Here is a 23,317-nt window from a genome sequence, read left to right as displayed (position 1 = left end):
CCTCATCTTTCAAAAGGGTCTCTCGTCATGGCAACAGTAAATGAAAGCAACCTGAAAGAGCCCCCAGTGAGAGGCGGATGTTAGGGCTGCCTGTATTGTTGGAAGGAGGATCTGGCAACCGGCAATCACAAGCTCTCTATTCAGGCCTTCTTTGGTATTACTCAGCAAGTCAGGCTTTAACTACATCCAGGCTTCCGTTGCTTTCAGCCCTGACTGGCACATTGGCATGACACGCAGTAAGCAACCGCTTACAACTGCGGCACACTGGATGCTCATGAATTTGGTTTCAGTTTGCTCAAACTGCTTCAACATGTGTGTCTGGTATTTTGGACAGCTTGTAACAAACCATAATGACATTTTCATCCGGGTATCAGGTCCTTGACGTCCGCCCCGAGTCAGAAGCTATGCTAGGTGAAGGAACCAGGGTGTGCGCTTACTGGAGTGAACGTTCACGGTGCTTGTACCCAGGCTATGTTCGCAGAGGTGAGACGTCAACCTCAATTTCTAGTATCTTGTACATCCCAAATATTCACTCTGACAAATTTTACGTTTATTTCTCGCAGGGATTTCAACCGATGAGGCGAGGCCAGGAGTAATGGTAGAGTTTGACGACGGGGACCGAGGGAAGATTTCTGTACCAAACATCCGCCTCCTACCGCCGGGATATCAAATACGCTGTGAGTGTCCGCCTTTTGAAGATGTTTATCTGTAAATAAATGCTAATTATTGAAATCGATGTATAATTCCTAAGGTGAGGAGACATCTCCTGCTGCGTATGGACCCAGCTCGAGTCAGGTCAAGAAAAGCTCCAGTTTCAATAATACAGCCAATGACAAATTCAACACTGTCAGTATGGTCAAAAGCAACCAACCGCTAACTCTCCCAAAAAGAAGACCAGGTAAGAAATAAAACACTATATTTGTCCTAAATTTCAAGAAAGCTTGGATAATGACACCGCAATTTTTTTCATCCTAGGGAGACCAAAGGGATCTGGGAAAAAACAAAAGCAACAGCTGGCTGAAAATGCCAATAAAAATTCTTCCCTCTTTGTGGCATGGCCTTCATTGACGAGCACCAGGAAGAGGACGTCCCACAATCTATTTCAGCTCAATGGGACACAGAGAAAGGCCTTGAGATTGAGGGAGGATGACTCATTTGCCTTGACTCCCATCCAACCGCTTGCCTCCACCCAATCCAAAGGGCTTTTCAGCAGTAGCTCCTTTGAGGTGGACTCCTTTAGCAGCATTGCAAATGGCTACTCCTCTTTCTGTACCAAGTCCACAGGATCACGTCCATATTCATCTGTCGGTCCAAAAAGTGGGATTTACGGACAGAAACGCAGACCAGACGAATTGGTTGCACCCAGGGTGAAGAAGTCTAGTCAGGAGTTTCTGGTCAAATTAGATCACGAAGGAGTAACTTCCCCAAAGACCAAGAACAGCAAGGCTCTGTTGCTGCGAGGCGGCTCTTCCAGTCTGAGTGGAATGCCCAAGACGCAGGGTTACTCACATCCGGTCCTTCTTGTTAAAGACAACAAAAAGGGTGACAACTCGAGGGTAGAACTTCTCCTGAAAGGAACAACGCCCCAAAGAAAGCCTCCATTGCTTCTAGGAGAATATGGAGACTTGGGCTTCAGTTCGCACCGAGAGTGTCATAGCTCCTACTCTGATATGGATGATGAAGAGGAGGAAGAGCAAGAGAGGAAAAGGGCTGCACTTAGATTAGCTTCAGGGGGTCTAAGGACAGGTGGACATTTTCTCTCTCATCTTGCAGTTTCATCCTCATCTTCTGGTTCATCCAGCTCCTCTTCATCAGGCTCAATATCAAGTTCCAGCTTATGTTCCTCTGACAACGACTCGTCCTACAGCTCAGAGGATGAGGAAAGTTCGACACTAATGCTACAGAACTGCCTGTCTTCTCACAGAGGACTCCTCCAACCCAGTGGAGCCTCCACGTCCTCACGGCAACATTCGTTTGTGGCCAAAGCGTTGGCTGTTTCTAATACCAAAGGACCGCTTGATGAACACGTCTCCAACAGTAAATCTCTTAAGAGGAAAGACTGCGACAGTTCCATCTCTAAGTCATCGAGAGAATTTGTCAAGAAACCAAGAATGCTACCAGATGACATTTCATGTATACCGAGGCCCAAGATGTCCACATTCCTTGCGAGACGCCAGATGTGGAGATGGTCTGGCAGCCCGACACAGGTGAGGATATTATCGGTTTCAGCGCTTATCAAGAAAGATTGCTGACGTGTCTGGATTTCCACAGAGGCGGGGCTTAAAAGGTAAGGCTAAGAAGCTTTTCTACAAGGGCATCGTGAGAGGAAAGGAAGCAGTGAAAGTGGGAGACTGTGCCGTGTTCCTCTCAGCTGGGCGCCCTAACCTACCATACATTGGTAAAATTGAAAACTTCTGGGAGTCTTGGACATCTAGCATGGTAGTCAAAGTTAAGTGGTTCTACCACCCTGAAGAGACCAAACAAGGAAAAAGGCAGCGAGACGGCAAGGTAAGCAGACGTTTGTTCTGCCGGAATATGTTAGTTTTGCTCTGACTAACCTCAAACCTTTCCCAACCAGCATGCCCTGTACCAGTCATGTCATGAGGATGAAAATGATGTCCAGACAATCTCTCATAAGTGCCAGGTCGTTAGTCAAGAGGAATATGAGAGTCTGACACGCAATCAGAAGCCGAACAGTACCGTGCCAGATTTGTATTACCTGGCCGGGACTTATGACCCCACCACTGGTCAGCTGGTCACTGCTGAAGGGGTTTCGATCTTGTGCTGAACCTCCATGAGGAAACTACTGAAGAATTCCTCTGCCGGAAATATCAAAGTCCAATACTTTACAAAGAAGCCCCACTCTAGCCTTGTAAAGTGATGTGTTGCTTGGTTTCGGGCTGTCTGAGACTACACACTGGAGACTACTGATGTCTAACCTCCGTGGAAGACTTCGAAAACTTGGACCATTTAAGTAAAACGGCTGAACTCTGGGTCTTCCTTTGCATCACAGCCATCAATAAAACTGGTGTTTTATCGGTCTAACGGTTTCATAAACCTGGCTTCTATCACGTGTCACCGAAACGAAGCTGGCCAAGGCCGTCGCGGTCTCTATAGGACCAATTCGATGAAGGTAGCCTTACCTGAACCAAGAAGTGAAAGCGAGCGAGACTCGGGACTCTCCCAAAGCCTCGTCATTCCAGGGAAGTTGACGACGTGTAAAGTCGATGTCTGTAAATATTTTGAAATGGATCCAAATCAAGCCATACACTTCAGTACCTCTCGCCTGTCTTCAGTGTTCAGGTGTACAGATTGTACAGATGGAATATTGTATCGTTGTCTGTTGTCGATATGTACATAAAAGCTATTTTATACGGGATTATATTGTACATATGAGATGTATCTTTCCATGTTTGCAATTGATTTATTTTTATATGTGTATAGATTGTTGTCGTTGTTATTTTTTGCTTTCTTTCTTTTGCTTTGGGAACTCATTTTTGAAGATGTTAGCGTTGCACTGCTTATGCCCTGCTGAGACGGAAACAGACAGAGCACAAAGAGAGAAGGATATGGTGGATAACCGGGCAAGACTCGCTCTCTGAGAGATTCTGAGTCGTCCTGTTTTAAAAAAAGGTCAAGTGGCTTTTTTGTAAATGTTATTTTGTTGTTTTTTTAACCGATCATTTTTTATTTATGTCCTTCTCAACTGATTTTTAAGGCAGACCCCAGCGGACTGCAATCATAGATAATAATTTAAGATATGAATGACATTTGAGTCATCACTAATCATGTCCATACAAATGAATTTAGAACAAGACTGGCTCTTCTAACAATGTGCTACATCCTAAAAAACATACCAAAGTGGCTTTAATATCTTGATTTGAATTTATCGTATCGCAAAGCACCTGTATCGAATTTGAATCGGAAATTACTGATCAGAAATCTTCCTCCGCTGTGTGTGTTGGCTCTGCTTGTGGCTTCTCGCAGTTTTAAAAGCCCGCCAGGGAGCGTGAGCATGAACGTCCAGGTACTGACAAAATATGAGATTGAGCATTCAAAAATGTTATTTCCATTTGAATATCATGTCGATTTTGTACAGTACGCGCACATACTCGATAGTAACTGTGAAGGACAATCAGATTCACAAAGCAATGGACTAAGTTCATTTCAGTTTATTTAATTTGTGCCAAGTCCGTTTTGTCTACATTAGTCTTGTTTTATATGCAATCCTGACTCTTGTATTGACAAAAGTTTATTTTGTTCGCCAACACTATTTATTTTCACGTCAACGTTGCTGTTTGTCCAAGAGCGCTTTATGAGAATGTGACAGTTTTTCAAAAATGGGTGTGATGTCGCATTTTGCATTTCTTAAATAAAAGTGGTCTTCTAGAGGCCAAACAGTGAAAAGAAATAAAAACACTGGATTGTTCTCGTCCACAAACATCTACGAATTACGTCTGTGATTTTTGGCTGCGCTCTCGTCAACGCATCGCGATGCGGAAGAATTTGAGGTTACATTTGGAGAACACTTATCAGACCTTCGCCTGCCAAATTTTATTTGTTGTGCTAAGTCTTTCTGTGTAAGTGTCTCGGGCTGAGCCGAGTTTGGGCGAGCGTGGAGTTCCATGGTAAATAGACAGATCTGTCACAGCATCAGATAAAGCCTTCTGGCTTTAACTGCCAAGCTCTGTAAATATGATGGCGCCTGATTCAGAGATACAGTCGATGCACATTTAAGCGGGAGCACACTCGTGCCAAGCTACAAAAAGAAGGCGGAGCCATAGAAAAACCAGATTTAAAAAAAAAAATTAGACTCGATATATAAAATGTAAAGGAAATGATCACAAATGATTCGGTAGAAATTTAAAATGTCCGCATCCATCCCTGTCAGCTTTGCCAACGCTTATCTCTGTTAATAGTGAATGAACCGCTGACAGGGCCCGAAGGTGAAACAATATGGGTCAATGACTGCGGGGCCACGGGTGTTTTTGGAGCAGCATCGCCACCACCCATCCCCCCACCAACGCCCTCACCAGGGGTTAATGGCGACATCAGTCATCTCCAACAACAGCCCAGTGAACACAAACAAGGCTGTTTGCTACCACAACCTTTTGTGTTGACGATGGCCGCCGCCCCGTGTCAGAGTCACGGCCCTTTGCTGTCTCAGCAGCGTGCGGGCAGGAGGGGGGAGATTAGGACAAGGGGGTCCGAGTATGATGAGGTTAACATTCTTTGTTTGGAGAAGGACTTGCCTCATTACCTCGCCATGCTTTGAGATACACAGTCAAGATAGGAAAGGTCTGCCTTCTAATTTGGAAAATGTGGGTTGGAAGGGATGCAACCGCTCAACGAATATTCGTGGGAAAGCCAAGGTCGCTTGACTGTTACCTATTGTGATATACCATGTATTTATTTATTTTATTTTTTTACTGCCTCCTCTCCGCTCAGCATCCAGACGACGTTGCTCAGTGTCAACAGGAGGAATACTTTCTTGCCAAAATATCTGCACCTCATAAATGTCTCGCCCTCTGCTTGACCCTGTCTGGCCTCTGACTGTGAAGGGGGTTGAGGTTGAGCAGGGGACAGACAGCCTGGTGTGCATTAGTCTGTTTGGATGCGTGGATAAAGGTGAGGGGGGGGGCTGGTAAACGTAGCTGAGGTAAGGTCCTGGGTTTTAACAAGATGCTGGCTCTCCTGGCAGGAAAAAACATATCAATCAAATACCGAGTGCCCTTTCTTAAAGGGCACTAAAGCCCCGCTCATTCCTTGTTAAGCATATCAATTATAAAGCAATAGAACGGAACCTCATCATATTGCGAATCCTACTTTAGTTATACCGTGATGGATGATATTTGTAAAGTCCAGCCGGAGAAAGTTGGACGTTCCTGAAGTTGAAAATTTTACAGGATACAGAATCTTCATTTTTTTGCTGAGACGTTATGACACTTTCAAAGAGTGGATTGCAACCAAAAGGTACAATTGGATCTTGCCGTTATAAAAACGATAGCTTGCCAACCGCCACAGTTGTTATCTCAGCAGTCCAACAAGCCAGTACAGTAATGGCAAGTAAAGTTACAACCTGTCATAAAAGGGGTCAGGTGGCGGACAACTGGAAGTCTCATGAGTAACGACTTTGCTCTTTCTAAGAGGGGACACGTAAAAAGCGGTGAGGCGGATCCCAGTTTGGTTCTCGTACGCAGTTGTAATTTGAAAAGAACCACTTCAATCTGGAAATGTAATTCACACCGCAAATTACCGAATCACCTATTTCCCCCCATGTCGTGGTGTTTTGTGCATTCTCGTGTTGACAACCCCAAACCTGGTCTCGGGTGTTTACCCCCTTTCAGCAGCTCTGGCCATCCCATCTCTGTTGACGTTGCTCTTCTCTGCTATTGACTCTGCGCTGACTTGCTCTGCTGCACGGCGCTCCAAACAGCTGTTCCATTATAACGAGAGTGGGCGCTTCAACCAACCACAATGCTCTGCCGCACGAGCTCTCGTCGACAGCCATTACCGCTGCCACCGCGATGATTGCCTGCCTTGGCTGGCATGGACGCAAAAGTCATAAAGCTTATAGACTCCGGCAATGCCAAGAGCGTTCGGGATAAAGTCAGCCAGGGAAACCGTCAGAGGAGCTTGTCAAACCACGATGAAAATTGACCAAGGTCTGCTTTTGATTAGGTTGGGGTTTTTTTGCGGCGATATAGCCTCAAAATTATATCCCAATATTTTTCTGGATATTTGTTGACTTAAGAGGCGCACATTACCAGCTGCAAGGATTAGTATGACCGTACTCCATGACGGCACGATTTTCCTTAAGTTTAGTTTCAGTTTGTATTGCCAGTTTTCGTGGTTACATTGCACACCGACATGTTCTCATCCTGATATCGGGAAATACAGATCAAGATACCGATTATCCAATATGATTTAGGCACTTTTATGTACAGTATCCCTTGGGCTATTTTGGTCAACACCATGAAACTCTTGGGAGTTTTTTTATTTTTTTGAGGGAGGGGGGGGTGTTTTTCCTGTTGGCATGCACAGCTGGTGCTGAGTCAGGCGACAGGAAACCTGTCCAAAAGGCCACCAAACAGCCCCAGGCAGCCTGTGGACTGCTGCAAGGCAAACTACTTGGCTGCAAGGACAAGAGACACGGTGCATAAATTAATATGCAATTGCCGATGCTTTGGAGGGGCTGCATGTTGTTACGTATACTGGATATGAAACCAGAAACAGGTGAAGAGAATTTCTTGAGGCACAACTCGGTCGCAATCTAAAATCAGCTCGTTAACGCGGCATTTTTCAGCTCAATCTTGATCTTTTTAGCTAAGTGGTGACCTGATGCAATAAAAGTTGACGTGGCGGCTGAGAGACACATCTGCATGTTAAAAAGTAACAGTTTGAGCAGATTATAAAATCCAGACTCCGTTAGTTGCCAAAAAAAACACACATCAGTGTTCCTCACTACTTTTAAAAATACACAATCTCTCAGGATAGAAGGTGTTCGTAAGCCTCGTGACTGGCACTTAGACAACTTATTAACATGAGTTGAAGCCCCTGGGCCGCTAAGCCGGGCTTTGATCAGACATTTTGGAGACGCTGCGCTATTGCTTCAAACAAATCCATTGGGGCTAGATTCCAAAGAAACTCATCAAGCATCAAGTGTACGTACTCGAGGATGCAGGACACAGCTATAAATTTTCCTTTCTTTTCAACAACGAGGAGGAGCTCAAGAGATTATACACGTGAGGACAGAGCAAGCATGGGCAACACTGAGATCATCCGACACACCTCTGCAACCTTGCCAGAGGCCAATACCAAATGCTCTTCTGTGATAACAGTTATGTACAGAAAACCAATTTCGTCTTATATCCTCTCTTGAATTTCAGCGACGTCAACCCGTCAGTGGGGGAGACACTGAGTGAATGAATCACGGAGAAAGACAAGGTGGGCTCAGAGCCCGCGGCTGAACAGTAGGGGTCAAAGGCAAGAAAAGAGAAAAAGAAAGAAAATGAAAGCTAAATGGAGCAATTCAGTCGGCAGAGGCAAACAGTGAATTCACCTGAGGGAAGTCTCGTATATTGTTTGTGTCTCCATGGAGACCGGACTTCCTGAGTGCACACTTTGATGGGAGCCGACTGTTGACCGACTAGCCTGCCCGGCAATTGATTTCCCCACAATGTTCTTGACCGGATGGGGACAAAAAGCAGGCCTGTGGTTAGGCCTACCTGCCTGTTGCTGTAAACTGAAATGATGTGGAGGGCGGGGAACTAAATGGTAAATGGTAGGGGTGTAACGATACATCGATACACATCGATTAATCGATATAATGCTCTACGATTTATTGGCATCGATGCTAAAGGTAAACATCGATTTATATCGCCGTGTTTGACCTCGGACATTAGACGCGACTTTATTTTGAAATCCAGTTCATTGTTGCTTGCTTCCTCTCTCCGGGAGCAGTGCGCCCGGCGTTGTTGTGTTGTGAGCAGAGCACGCGCGTGAAAGGGGAGGCGACAACTAGTACGCGGCTCCTGGGCTGGTGCTATGGCTAGTGTCCAAAGAGACGAGGAAATTTGCTCCCCTTTAGGCTTCAAGTCATTCGTTTGGAAGCACTATGGATTCCAAAGAAAAAATGGCTCAACGGACAAGACACGTGCAGTTTGTAAATCCTGCCATGCGGTGATCAAATATTCAGGGAGCACAAATCTCGCCGCACATTTAAAGAAAAAACACGACATCAAAGTTCAGTGTTAAAATAAGCACTTTGTATACTACAATACTCTTGTCATTTCCTAAATAAAGAGTTTGCAGTACCTTGTTGATTTTGCGTATGAATTGTTATAAATCAGGATATTGTTCTATATTTTTTATTTAAAAAAAAAAAAAATCGATCGTAGAGCACTATATCACGATATATCGTGAATGAATCGCAGCAGGCTTTAAGATATCGGCAAATATCGTATCGTAGTTCTTTATATCGATATTGTATCGTATCGTGAAAAAACCCGCGATTTACACCCCTAGTAAATGGCACCGTGGCTTTCTGCCATTACCTTTAAGATACTCAACGTGACTAAGCTCATTTACAAGGTAACAGAACTAACCACCCAGGTCGGAATTGATCCAAATGAGCTCTGACTGGTAATATGGCCTTGATCTGGTCAAACTGGCCGATGAATTACCCGGGTATGACGTGTGCAGCATAATAGTGGCTACAGGTTGTCATCAAATTATCTTGCACAGCATTTTGGAGTCAAACTGGTGACTCATTACAACATCCCCAGCTGCTAACATTCCTTCACCAAGTCAGGCTATCTTAGAAAGTAGTGAATTTCGTCTTAAAGATTTAAAACAGATACCATCTTATTATTATCGGTGTCTTAGATCTACGGTATAGCTTCCACATTCAAAGGCATTTCCATCATCTCTGAACTTCCTCTGCTATCTTAACCATCGGAACCAGATCAGACAACTCAAGCGAGCCTTCATCTGCGGTCCAGCTTTCGGTGTCGGCTTACAGGACCCACTCGGTAGACACGGCACATTATGGAAGTTTTAATAGGTGATCAGAGCAGCTGCTGCCAGCTCGGCGTTGATTTACCGTGGCTAAGAGAGGGCTTAATGACTATAGAAGCAGACAGCTCTTAACCCTTTGATGTGCTTCGGATAATGTAATAGGATCAGGTAGCCCGCTTGGGAAAGTTGCATGTACGCTCGTGAAAATGAGCGCATACAAGCCCCCGCCGCCGCTTTTGGAATCCAATTACACAATCGAAAAACTCCTTAATAAGAGAGCTCCGCCCCTTTCGGTTGACTTGGAACAACACTTGGCTTGAACTGACGGTCAAAGCGTTTGACACGCTTGTAACGGACATGCACCGGCATGTAAACACACTCAAATCCAAATCCATGCACGCTTGTGTATCTTGCTGACAGGTGCTCGAGGAAATAAAAGCTGATCCGGTACAAACTGCTCGGGCGGGCTTAGCACTTCGACAGAACACCATTGGAGCGCTTGTCCAGAAGCTAGCGCTATTTGAATCATGCAAAATCCATTGCGTGGGCTCAAGAGCACATTTTCCTAAGTTCATTTTTCCACTGACGATGATCACTCTCCTCTTGGTTTCGTAAACTCTGAACAAGTTTATTACACCGTATACAATCATCTGTCTCATTCTTAAAATATTTCACGTCACAGGATTAAAAAGCCAACAGAAAATCTGTTTTTTGATACCTTTGGTTGGAAAATGGATCAAACTGTCTTTACATGGCACTTTAGAAGCATTCATCATGCAACAATTGACAATCGTTGCCAACCGGCTGTTCGCCCCAATTTAAACTTGGAGCCTGGGGCCCATTAACAAATTCAGGAATTACAGCTCAATTGTCCAACGGCTCTTGGGCTGCCAGGATAGAATCAAAAACAGATGGAATCTTCGATAAAAAAGTGTCCATTATTACAGTAAGGATGTCTCCCAGAAGATCCCGAATTACAGCGAAGCAGATACAGGGACCGTGAACGATGTTGGGCTTGGAGCAGCAGCCAAGTGTCTACCCACCGATGCCAAGTGAGACGGCGCCAGGCACTTTCTGTTGTAAACACGCACAACCCACATTTCGAGTTGGTGGGGGGACAACCGGGGGACGAAGACATGTCCCCAGCTGCTCTATGAAAAGTTCCCCAATGAAACAAATGTGTTTGATTTGTTCAGACAAGCGTCAGTAGTCAGTTTGAGGGGAGTGTCGGGACAAAATGGCATCGCTGGTGGGAGACGGTTTGAATGTGTTTGCGACTAAATGGGAGAAGCTCCCACGACGTTCTGTATTCCGTTCCTTGTGTGGTTACTTGAATCTACCACGGTCTGGATTGTTTAATCAATATTTTAAGAGTTAGGGTTCAAGTTCGATGTCCAAGTTACGGTAAACAAACATGACCTGTCTGACGGAACCACTGACCAGCTGAAGTTTTCGGGGGGGGATGATGGTTGGGTATCACCGGTGTTCTGTAATGCCAAGCCACTGTATTCATTCACTTGAGTGTGTATAAATCACTCACCGTTACAATCTGTCCGTGTGGGAATGCAGTAAAACGTGAGGACGGGCAAATAACGTGCCAAGTATGTTTGGCAGAGCTTTATGTGCAACCATTAAGTAGCCCAACCAACATGTGGAGGCACGCCGTACATAAATTACAATGTACATCAGCCTGGACTTTGGAGTCCGGAGAGGGAATTGCCATAAAGGCAGAGGATGTCCCATTTACCGTGTTCGGGAATTTAACAGACCACGTTGTTTCTTGCTGGGCTGCGTGTGTTAATACACGAAAATGTGAATACAATGTGAATGAGAATTTTATCAGTGGTATCTCAATTGGCTGCCAGAACCGGCCTTCAAAACACGTACTTGGGCACCGGCAGAGAAGTGTTGACAGCCTTGGATTATGAATGTATTGTTTGGAGCAGATGACTGACAACAAAAGAAAACATTTGCACTGAATTGAGGCTGAATGAAGCGTGAAGGTCAAAACTGCGCGGCGAAATCCACTATTAGAGTATGACTAACGGATTTGAATGCGGAATGAAAAGGCGTCGCTTCATGCTTTATCGTGACTCCAAACTAAAATGTGTTGCAGTTTTGGTTTGGAACTGACTGTGGTTACGTTCCAAGTGTCCACTGTGTGAAAGAGAATTTGTAATTATGGTGTACCATCTTTTTTTTTTTCTCCCTCTCAGTCTGGATGACCAACGCTGCGTCTTGATTGGCAAAGAAAGGGGAGGGGGCGAGTGAGGTTTAACGGGTTTGGCCGATTCTGAAAACAAATGACAGCCAACAAAACAAATGTGCAATTACAAGCGAGAATTAAAAGGCTTGACATTTAGCAAGGCTCATTTATATGGCCGACCACACTCAGCTCATTGGTAAAGTCCCAATTATGGCGGGCGGGTGGAGCGGCGGTGAGAGAGCAGACGTCCGGGCTTGGGATTGGGGCCGAGACGTTAACGGTCCGAGAGAGGTTCATCCAGTAGATGAGGTCAGTGAGCGGCAAGCTGCTGAGGAAGGAGATTCCCAGCCAATGTAGCCATTTTATATTTTACGCTACTTTTACTTCACGTCTCATGGCTGGTTTTAGAAGAGGTAGCCGGAGGATCCCAAAGAGCCACAAGACATTTGTTTTTGCAGAAGAAAACCAAAGGGGGGCGGGTCACGTCCTGGTGTCAGTTTGAAAGCGAAAGCACATTTGAAAACAGTTTTATTTCCTTCCATGCAATAATTTCGAACCAGCTATTATTTCTAATTGCCTTCAATCTGCAAATGAGCCCGTCTTAGATGGCAAACGCAGTTTTCAAACGCGTACAATGTCACGCCATTACATGCATCGGCGCTTTTGTAATTATTCCAAGCATTTGTTCCTCAGTCTTTTTGCGATTATATCGAGTTCATTGTGTCACTTGACAACTTTGACTCTTGCTCGCAATCGAATCGTAATAAGCCGGTCGCTGGCCCTTTAAACGGAGCGGGCTAATGGATGCCGTGCAAAGGTGCTAATGGATGACAAGTTGAAAAATGGTCTTATCAGAGAAAGGCCCAGGACAGTTACAAATGAAATAATCATACGGGGCACATTAATCCGTGGCCGTGCCCTCAGGGGAGACCTCGGCTTAGTGCGAGCGAGCGGTGTGTAAATGTAACTCTGTGTGTGTTTGCAAGTGACCAATGCCTCCTCCCTTTGCCCGGCATACCTCACATTCAATCATGGAGTATGACAGTGAACAGAGCGTTTGCAAAATGTCAGCTTTTGCCTCTGGTAGAATGGAAAGATAAAAACACAAGAGACTAAATAACTCAAAGGAATCCGTCCGTGCTCCCACCTGACTTTGGGCAGCAGGCAGGGTGCACCCCGGAGTGGTCGCCATTCAATCACAGAGCAACTTAAAAGACCCAATTGGCAATCTGGCATCTAATAGCCAGCGAGCACTAAGACGCCACCGTAAAAATGATGTAATGTTATTGCTTGAAAGGCTCCTGGAGTGCCAGGCAAGCTCGATGTGCAAAGGGAGGGGGCGGGGCAAAAAAGGATGGCCTCATTAGCGGAATATTAGCATCATCGTCAGTAGTAGGTAACGTGACACCAACCGCAGCGTGTCTCAATTTTTTTTTAAAAATCTTGTCCTCTCCATAGACAAACGGACCCGGGGTTATTCCCGTGTCCTTAAACACAAACAAATAAAATCAGCTTTTTGTTTTGTGTTCAACCAGGCGAGGAATTCCCTGAAGACGGATGAGAAAATGAAAAACATTCATCTTAGGAAATGTTTTTCATTTGTCAGCAGTTCAGCCCAAACGAGCAGACATGCGTGAAAGCGCCGCTTCGCATTTGTTGGTCGACACTGCCATCTGCAGCGCATCGTCAATCGGATCACAACGGCAAGGTTGAAAGATGTATAATAATAGGCTTGAGGGGGAACTAGTTCTTTTGATTCACTGTTGCAAGCAAATTTGTCACTATGACTTTTTACTACTCCCTCCACAATTTTTATCGACTGGCTTGACCATCTTTGCCAGTTGAGCATCATTTTGAGTCGGTCAAACAAACCCTAATTTTGTTTTAGCAGAATGATTGCAATCCCTAAACCCAGAATATTTCTTTCAGGACCTAGCAAAACACTTTCAGTACCAAGAAATGATATTTTAAATGTTTTGGGAGCGTGTTGCTCTCCAAATTCTTCATGGAAAAAATAATCTCACTTATAAGAATTGCAATGCTGCCATCCAGTGAGCACAGGTGGAATCCTGTTTACAAAAGTGCAATAAAGACAAACTGGAAGCGCATATGACCTGGAAATAATATTCAATATGGCTGATGGGTGGAAATGAACTCATCACATTATGGTGATGCTGTGAATGTAGGATTTGTAAAAATCAAGTTCAATCAAAAGTAAAAAACGCAGCAGAGGCAAATAAGCGAAGTGCGTGCATTCAAATATGGGCTATTTAAATTCTTGGTAGCTAAGCTCGCAAACGGAAGACTTGGCACTCACGTATGCTGAAACAGCATGTGGCTGATAAAGACGCCTTTGTGTTACCACCTTGGGGTTTAAGACTTTTTCATTCAAGCCTTGAGGCCCGAATGGCTCGTTGATAGTGGAGCGGCTGAATAAAAAGGTGAGACGAGAGCCAACACAATGCAGCCTTGCTCGTTGGGCATTTTCCAATTAGGTTGCGGATCACCGGCAGATCTAAGCAAGGTTAATCCGACAGGTTATGGCATTGTGGAAGCGGCAAAGTGAGCGATACCATAAAGAAGGTTGAATGATAAAGGAAAGAAAGAGTAAATGAAAGGTGATGTGCTTGAAGGTACAGCGGGTGTGTTGTCCTGAGTTGGAGGAGGAGTGGAGAGGAGAGATTTGCAGTTGGTGAAAGCATTTGTGACGTCAGCAGCTTGTTGGATTGAGGTGCTTTGTCCCGCTGATTTTAATCCCAAGTCATTAAGGAACCGAGAGCAAGTGTCTGCACAAGTGCTCCGGCGAGAGAGAGAAAGTGACAAGCGACGGAAGGAGCACTCAAGATTCCATCGAGGGAGATAAGTAGCTATCTATGACTTAAAGGTAGAGGAGAAGCAGTTTGGAGTTTTTCATTTGGAGCGTCTTGCTCGGTTTCTTTCTGTTTTCCTGTCGTCCTTGGAATCCAATCGTGTGGCAAAGATGCCCACCAACGGAATCAACAAAGCCTTGAAGCTCCAGTTTGGGCTCATCAACTACGAAAACCGCTACCTAACAGCAGAGGCCTTTGGCTTCAAGGTGAACGCTTCTGGCACCAGTATGAAGAAGAAGCAGATCTGGACCTTGGAGCAGGACGAGCAGGACGGCCAGGTGGTTTTCCTTCGCAGTCACTTGGGACGTTACCTGGCGTCCGACAAGGACGGCAAGATTATGTGCGGGGCTGAAAGTCCCGACACCGAGTGCCGCTTTCAGATCGTCCCCCGGTCTGATGGCCGTTGGGCGCTACAGTCTGAGTCCTACCTCCGCTACTTTGGAGGCTCTGCCGACTACCTGTCCTGCTTTGCCCAGGTGATTGGCGAGCAGGAGTTGTGGGCGGTCCATTTGGCCTTGCACCCGCAGGCCAGTTTGCTGAGCGTGGCGCGGAAACGCTACGCTCACCTGTCAGCCTCCGACGGCGAGATCTCGGTGGACAGCAACATCCCCTGGGGGGTGGACTCCTTGGTCACCTTGGTCTACCAGGACGGCAAGTACAGCCTGAAAACCTGCGACGGGCGTTTCCTGAGTAATGATGGCAAACTCGTCAAGGGGAACACCAACGCGACCAGTTTCACGCTGGAGCTGAAATCAGGCAAGCTGGCCTTCAAGGACTGCGACGGCAAATATCTGACCCCGGTGGGTCCCACAGGAACGCTGCGATCCGGCCGATGCTCCAAGCCGGGCAAGGATGAGCTCTTTGACCTTGAAGAAAGCCACCCGCAAGTCGTCTTTCAAGCCGCCAATAACAGATTTGTCTCCGTCAAGCAAGGTAACTCGGCAAAGCGCACATCGTTGCCGCCAGGCGGCGGAGAACACGACACGACAACTGAAAAGGAAACTCGCAGGAAGAGGCAATTAAGCGGTCCATCACTCGCAAAGCCTCACACTACGCGTAAACCAGAAGAAAAAATAACACAGTCTTAAATTCATGTTTTGTGGGTGACTGAGTAGAGTATTTTTCATACTTAACTGGGTTTTGAAATGTCAGCCTGTTTTCAAATGTCAGTATAGAACAAGTGTAGCACAAACCCAGAAAACCCGCGAGATTCTGACAAAATTATATTTCTATTTCACAGTGGACGTTTCAAAGGTTTCTGTGGATATACTGGCCGACTGGACGATTTTATTATCCCATCATATTTGCTTGAATACTATTTTGATATTACAAAATAAATCTCAAGAATCAATAATGAAATAATCTTAACCAAAAATACAACTACACTAAATTATAACAGTTAAACTTTGGTATTTCTGACACAATGATCCCATTATTAAAAAAAAAAAAAATCTGATCCTGTTGTAATCCGAGTTCCAAGGGCTACAACTTTAGGCACAATCCCAAAACAAAAGCCCACTGTGGCTTTTAGCAAGTCCTTGTATTGGAGATTGGAGATGCAAGCTGCAAAAAAATATATATTCCACAACAACCATGCCAACGAGAAACAAAGCAGCATTCACCGATAAATAAACAAAATAGATGTTCATTAAAGTGAACTGTGTTGCTTTACAATTGTAGAACTTTCTAATACATTTGTCTAAAATCTCCCACAGGACAAAGTTAAGCCTCACAAAACAGTTTGCATACATTAGCATTAAGCTTGCATTGTGTTTCTCTGTAAATGTTCCAAGGTTGCTCGAGTAAGTACGAGGATTCTATTTACATGACTGTAATTGCTTGCACGCAGTACATAAAAATGAATTAAAACATAAATCATGTGAACGAAAGCCAGACTAAAAGGTGGATTTATGAATGCAAATGGTCATGAAAACATTAGTGCCGGACATTCGGACTATTTCTTACAATTGATTTCACAGTCCACTTAGTTGTAATTTTTTATTTCTTCCTTCTTACTACTTGACACTTTTCTTTACAGCTCGCGGTTAACGCAATGTAATTAAGGTTGGCGGTCTTGCCATATCTACAATCACGCTCGGTTTTCATTTAGAACAATGAGAATTTGATTATGTTGATAGTAAAAAATAATCAGGGCTCATGAGTTTTCTGGCTTTTCACTCGCCCTTCTCAAGCTGAGCCCTTAAGTCACCGTGATGTCATTTTCAGTCGACAGCAAGTGGCAGAACAAGGCAAAATGTCATGTTTAGACTCAAAGGGCACATTGGACATATTATTGAAAGAAAAAATGACTTGACTTCCCCTTTAAATTGGACCACAAAATCAACACAAACACTATTTTTCCATGTGACGAATTCTGGACCGGTCGCCAGGCCTAATATGACCCTGAATTACTCAAAAAAGAAAAAAGAAAAGACGGTCACATTAAGAAGCCATAACGAATAGCAGAAAGCCGAGTTTATCTTGTGTGCGTGCCCCCGAATGGTCGTCAGCCAAACGGTGGAGGTAATTATAGTAATGGTCTTTGTCATCTCAGCCTGGAGGAAATTATGCCGTGACGAAATCGTCCTCTACGGGTCAATGAGCTAAACCTTGACGCCGCTCAGTCTTTACTGTCCGTCCCTCCCCACTGAAGGGAAGTTCTCCGTTCTCCATCTTGGTTCTCAAACACGCCGGTGTGGCTATGACAAATAATTACAGCCGAGCCTTGTGAAACGACGCTCACGTCAGCCTGCGAGATGTGATCCGTTCTCTTCTCCTGTAAAAATTACTCATGCAAGTAATACGCAGGCTGCGCTCCCTCGACTCGATTACAACATCTGACACCATCAGTGAAGAGCATCTTAACTGGAGTAGACTTAGGTTCATGTTTCTACAACCCTCCATTTATTTTATCAGACCAACATTCGAAACTCTACTGTTGGTCCTGGTGGCAGTTTCACGTTTTCTGAAAGCTGCTTAGTGGGCCCCGCGGTGAAGATTTGCATTTCACCACTCAGGGAATTACACCAAGCAAATGAGCGGGGAGGGGGGGGGGGGGGTGATTGTGGAGGATTAGGGTTGTAACAGGCTTAAGAAAGAGGTTGGAAGGATATTTCCGTGGCATCTAATTTGACCCGCAGCAGACACCGTTGAGTTATACGCGTCTGTGAGTGTATTCGCCACCACCTGACACAAGGAACCAGACGGAGCTAATTCGTGAGGGCTTAAGAAGAAAACATTGGATTGGCTGCAAGCGAGGGGCCCCCCAGGGCACCGGCTGACTGACAGGAAATTGTATGCAAAGACTTTATTTGCAGTAACTATCATTAAAAAAATATATATATTTCTAAAAATCACGTATCAAATGACCCATTGGACAAGGTTCCCAATTAAAAGATGGGGAAAAAAAGCCTCAAAGTACGTGACATGCTTGTCTTAACGCCATCTGCAGGCCACAAGACTTCCCCCAAGACTTGCAAAATAAATAAAATAAATCAATGATGCAAAGATTAACAGTCATAACCTGTTAAATGAGTGAGATCCGATGAAATGACGTCCTTGAAGAACAAGCAACAAAAATACCGGTGTGAAGTAGCATCTCAAGGAGCCATCTTCTCTTCTTGCTTCCAGGTGTGAGCATTTCAGCCAATCAGGACGCAGAAACAGACATGGAGACTTTCCAGATGGAAATTGACAAGAGGAGCAAAAAGGCCACGTTCAGGACAAACGGGGGATCCTACTGGACTCTTGTGACTCACGGAGAGATCCAGTCCACCGCATCAGAAGTGTAAGTAGCTGGTAAAAGATGTTTATAGAGCTATAGAAATTAGTTGATCTTGAGCTGTATGTACCCCTCCCAGAGAGATCAATACAATGTTCGACATCGAGTGGCGAGGCCAGCGAGTGGCTCTCAAGGCTAGTAACGGCAAATACGTCTGCACAAAGAAAAACGGGCAGCTCTCAGCAGTGAGCGATGCAGTAGGTAAGTGTTCTGGGAGGCGGGGGGGCGGGGCTTAAACTTGATTGCTGTAACAGTACACTATGTCTTGTTTTTAAAGGCGAGGATGAATTGTTTCTGATGAAGCTCATCAACCGACCCATGCTGATCCTTCGCGGAGAGAACGGCTTTGTGTGTCACCACAAGAACTCCAACACTCTCAACGCCAATCGATCGGTCTACGACATTTTCTCACTGATATTCAACGACGGAGCCTACAACGTGCAATGTCAGTTTTCAGAACTTTTCCCGATCAATACATCCACAATCGCGCTTATTTAACCCGTGTTTCGGCAGGTGTGACTGGAAAGTTCTGGTACGTCTCCAGTAGTGGCCTCGTGTGCTCGGACGGAGATAAGGCTGAAGATTTTTTCTTGGAGTTCCTGGAACACGGGCGAGTAGCTATCAAAGGTTCCAACGGGAAGTACCTTCGGGGAGACCAAGGAGGCACGCTGATGGGCGATCGCACTTCAGTTGATGCATCGTCTCTTTGGGAGTACTAAAACCTCATCAAGTCAGTGTCCTAACACAGTGCAAGACCATAATGAGAAGCATGAAGAAGCTGCTGCTGTCAGCTCACACAAAGTGGATTGGCTGGCTAACATTTTCATGCCATCTTTTTATACCAGCAGCCAGAAGACGCCCAATTGCATTTTCCAGTCAAGACATTTAGGGAGACGTGTGGTTTTGTTTAGTTTTTTTTTTTCAAATGACCGCATCATTGGCAACATGATGGAAAAACACAACCAGTTAAAATATGTAGGTCAGCAAAGGTACATCACGTCCAAGCAGACACCCGCAACCATTATTACGAGCGCTGCCTTTCAAGTGTTATTTTGCAAAGCCGATTGTTGAACCACAATATGCAACGATCCATCTTGGTAAGTCAAAAACTATATTTCTGAAATACCATCCATTCAAAATTATTTTTCTCAACAACCACCACTAAAATTCTGGAAAAGAAAATCCAGATCTGTTGAAATATTGAAACAGGCACACTTAGTTTAGCTAGCATCCGCATCAAGCCCTTTGTTTTGTCCGATGCTTTTAATTCTTATGCTCCATAGGCGAGGCTAAACGTCACACCGAGCAATCGGTAATGCCCCATTGTCTTTAAAGACGGAGTTTTCATTCATTTTAACGGACCATTTACAGCTTCCATAAAACACAGTATGGCACAAAGTGGACTCGCACAAATGAACTGTATAGTTCTCTCATGCTAAGCAATGTACAGTAAAGCAAACTTTGAAAAAAACATGCCTGGTGGAACAAGTATGTTGTAAATGGGGAAGATAATGAAATGCGCCCATCAGTGTCAAGTGGGAAAGGTTTCTGCATTGCACTCAACAGTACCTAAGCTCATTGGCTAGGCTACGGCTACCTCAGTGAATGCTAATAGAGATTGCAGCAAGAATTTGCAAGACCACAAATCGATCGATGCAGTGTTTGCTAACGCCCACCGTGTCAGTTAAGCACCGCTAGCAGAATCCTAAAACTGGTCATCCAGAATAATGATCCCCAAAACAATTCATTTCATCACAAACAAAAGCAGAGCAAGGCTTGGTAGTAAGCTTAAAAATTGCAAAATATATTGAAGTAAGTAGACGGCGGTATGATGGCAGCGTGACACGAGCCATTAAGTTAACACGGTTTCATCTTGCGCCTGGAGTTGGCACTGTTGTTAAAAAGTGACACTTGCTAAGATTCAATCACGGCCAATACGCTTTGGCCTTCCTCTCCACTTGCACACTGTCCATCAAAGGTTTTCTGAAAACACTGCAGAAATAAAATCTAAATGTGTCTAAGGAACCAACATGAGATTTGCTTTGTCAGGAAATTCTGCTATGGCACAAGCCTCAACTGTGTACATGCAACGTTTTCATTGCCTCCACTAGAGGGCAGCGTGTGCCTCTTGTCATTGATTCAATTTACACACACAGTCAGGTTCCGAGGGCTGAGACAAACGCCGCAGCTTGATGCCAGCCACTTTTAGAATCCTAGCACGCTCGCTGGCATAAAGGCCCAACATCTGGCGCCAGCACACAACTCCACCTCACCTCGACCTCAAGTGCAAACCACTATCCTAATAGCATACATACGAAACAAGGACAACAAAGTTGCGCTTCAGAGAGAACGCCTCATGCTAAGCGAAGTTTTCCAACTGGCAAATACGAAAAGAATGGTTGACTCAAGGTAAACATTCACGGCAGCACTGATATCTTTTCGACAAACTCGGCCGTGAAACATTGGCAGAGCACGTGGTCGACGTGTCCAAGTGGACACACGTGAAGAATTTAAACGTCCTTGAAATAACTGCAGCGCCCCGTAATACTGTCCCGCATTCAAACTGTATCGCACAATAGAGCCCTCGAAGGTCACCGCAATCTAGTCAATATAACATATTCCATGGAGGTTCATTATTCTGGCGGAAAACTTTCTTCGTCGCGTCCAACTCATAAAAACTTTGCAGTACGCAGTCAACATTTCTATGTGAGGAGTGAACAATATCACAAGTAGATGTGAAGAAACGGTAAGACAATTCAAAAATAAATTTGCAATAATATCACTAAGCTACGTAATAATTATTCGATGTTGACCAAAACGGGCTTCCGAGATCTGCCATCACAATAAAAACACAAGGTTTATTTTTTTTCAGAGAATCTGGATGGGTTTCTAGATATCACCAGCTTAGAGGTCTTCGATTTTCACGGTATCGTGAACAAACAACTCTAAAGATAAAACGCTCACTATCATCACAGCAGTCAATTCTTCAAATTACCCGCACAGAAATATGAATCGTTTTACCGGCAGGGTCATACTGAGGCTTCTTGACAGGTAGTTGTGGGTGGACAGCGGGTTATAGGAAGCAAGGCTTTCAACACTGCGTGAACTGCACAAGCACGAATGAAAAATACCTTCCACACTACATTCTTAAGTAGCACAAGTCAACTTTGATTCCAGCAGAAATATATTATCACCTGTTGAAACAATAGCGAATCAAAATGAAATCCTCCATATCCCGGTTTACTCCGAAACCCATGACAGATATTCAAACTGTCCAGAAAATCATTGAAAATGGGGATAAAAGCCCACACCTGCTCATGTTTATGGAAGGTGCAGAAAATGGCAGTGCACGATCGACGTTGGGGTGAAGTGCGCCAATTCCCTTTTCCAATCTGGAGCCACACACCGTTAAGGCCATTGACACCACCCCCGAGACAGCTAGGCGAAAGGATCGAGTTCATTAACCGGGCTGGAGTGTCGGCACAGACGGCGTAAAGTCTGTACTTTCTGATTGGCATGGCCAATGCAGCAAAGCGTAGAAAATGAACAGAAAGTCGGGACTATTTTCATGTGACTCAGTGTTTGCGTTGGAGAGTTAAACTCTAAGTCGAATAAGATCATTGCGGTCCAAAACGTCATTTGTCCGTATTCGCTGGCCATTCCAGCGTTGTCATGACGCCAAATGCAACCGCGCAGCGGGTATTGTGGAGATGCCGAATGACTCGCCTCCACGCCACATATGCACCTTTATGAAAAATGAAAGGCAGCTGAACCTCAAAGCCCAAGCTCTGAAATTGAGCAGAAATTAAAAAAAAAAAAGAGTCGAGAGGTTTAGAGTTTTGATCTCAGCCGTTCTTCATTTTAGCTACTCAATTATTCTCTCTGTATTGTGTTTTGAGTGTCTACAAACAGTGTTTTTTAATTGCACCACAAAAACATAGCACAGTTGTCAAACAAGTACTAAATTGCCACTTACCTGTACAATTTGACCCCACACGTATGATAACATTTTCACACTTATTGACAAATACATATTTAAAGTATATTGACTGAAGAGCCATTTGTGATTTGTAAATGTAATTTTCTTTAACAAAATTACAAAAAACATATGAACAATTTTAATCAAGCCTGTAAAAGTAAAATATCTATTACTACTTTCTTATACGTCACTTGATTCCAGCTTTGATCAAAAGCATAATGCAAAAAATACATAATGGAAAAAGATCTTACCTGAAGTTGCACAGCGAGCCATTTTGACTGAGAGCATTTGAGGATCATATTGAAAAGTTTGCTCTCCTGTTCAATCAAGCCCACAAAGAGCTATGCCATGCAGGCAACTTTGTATAGTAAAGCTCCAACCTTGACATCCTAAACAGAACACAAATATATTATTAGTCACAAATATTTTTCATTAGTGGTCACCAGAAAATGAGTAGGTTATCTTCAAATCAGGTTAACAGCAACATATTTCTTCTTTTGTTATCTTGCTAAGATGGTAAAACCAACGTGTGATTTTCCAGAAGAATAGACAGCTCAGTCAAGGGCTGACTCCAAAAATGGAGGATAAATCATGCATGACTTGCAAATTAAACAGGAGTCTGCTGATGATGTTGGTGTCCTCCAGACCCAACCTGATAAGATGAAAATGTTTTATTTGCGAAGACCAATTATATGTCAAGTAATCAAGTTAAATCCAGAGAGAACCTCGCGTCATTCCATTGTCCGTGCTTACCGCAGAGCGCTCAATTGCAGCGTTGCCGTTTTTTCCTCCACAATGCAGCATTTCTCATGTTTACGAGTCCACGTTTGAGTGACTGCCACAATCTTCCAAACGTCAACATCCTGCCTGACAAGAAGACAACAATCAAGACTCAGTGTGCTCCTTTGTGTGTGGTTTTGTTTGTTCTCCATTTTAACATTTTCTACCACTGAAAAAAAAGT

At 44.4% G+C, this 23,317-nt stretch overlaps 2 protein-coding genes and 1 long non-coding RNA gene across 7 annotated transcripts in view; 2 read left to right on the top strand and 1 right to left on the bottom strand.

The window, feature by feature from the left end:
* LOC133169948 (BAH and coiled-coil domain-containing protein 1) overlaps positions 1-4,443 on the top strand; it is a 46,222-nt gene extending 41,779 nt beyond the window's left edge. For all 5 annotated transcript variants that reach the window (XM_061302507.1, XM_061302506.1, XM_061302508.1 and 2 more), the window contains 6 exons: positions 375-483; positions 564-677; positions 752-898; positions 976-2,207; positions 2,272-2,508; positions 2,579-4,443. In XM_061302507.1, coding sequence (XP_061158491.1) covers positions 375-483; positions 564-677; positions 752-898; positions 976-2,207; positions 2,272-2,508; positions 2,579-2,788 — 2,049 coding nt within the window. In that variant the 3' untranslated portion in view covers positions 2,789-4,443. The remainder of the gene's footprint in view (positions 1-374; positions 484-563; positions 678-751; positions 899-975; positions 2,208-2,271; positions 2,509-2,578) is intronic.
* LOC133170068 (uncharacterized) overlaps positions 1-23,317 on the bottom strand; it is a 102,772-nt gene that overhangs the window by 50,137 nt on the left and 29,318 nt on the right. Inside the window, exons 4-5 of the long non-coding RNA XR_009718492.1 lie at positions 23,109-23,218; positions 22,607-22,744 (exon numbers count right to left, since the gene is read on the bottom strand). This is a non-coding gene — a long non-coding RNA (uncharacterized LOC133170068). The remainder of the gene's footprint in view (positions 1-22,606; positions 22,745-23,108; positions 23,219-23,317) is intronic.
* LOC133170005 (fascin-2-like) lies at positions 14,584-19,346 on the top strand. The gene is made up of 5 exons (XM_061302622.1): positions 14,584-15,528; positions 18,226-18,382; positions 18,456-18,577; positions 18,654-18,821; positions 18,890-19,346. The coding sequence occupies exons 1-5, from the start codon at positions 14,706-14,708 to the stop codon at positions 19,093-19,095; spliced, it is 1,476 nt and encodes a 491-aa protein (XP_061158606.1). The 5' UTR covers positions 14,584-14,705; the 3' UTR covers positions 19,096-19,346.

This window comes from Syngnathus typhle, linkage group LG17 (assembly GCF_033458585.1).
Source record: "Syngnathus typhle isolate RoL2023-S1 ecotype Sweden linkage group LG17, RoL_Styp_1.0, whole genome shotgun sequence".
Taxonomy (NCBI): Eukaryota; Metazoa; Chordata; class Actinopteri; order Syngnathiformes; family Syngnathidae; genus Syngnathus; species Syngnathus typhle.
The sequence above is the reverse complement of the archived record's forward strand: the minus strand, read 5'-3'. Positions and strand labels throughout refer to the sequence as shown.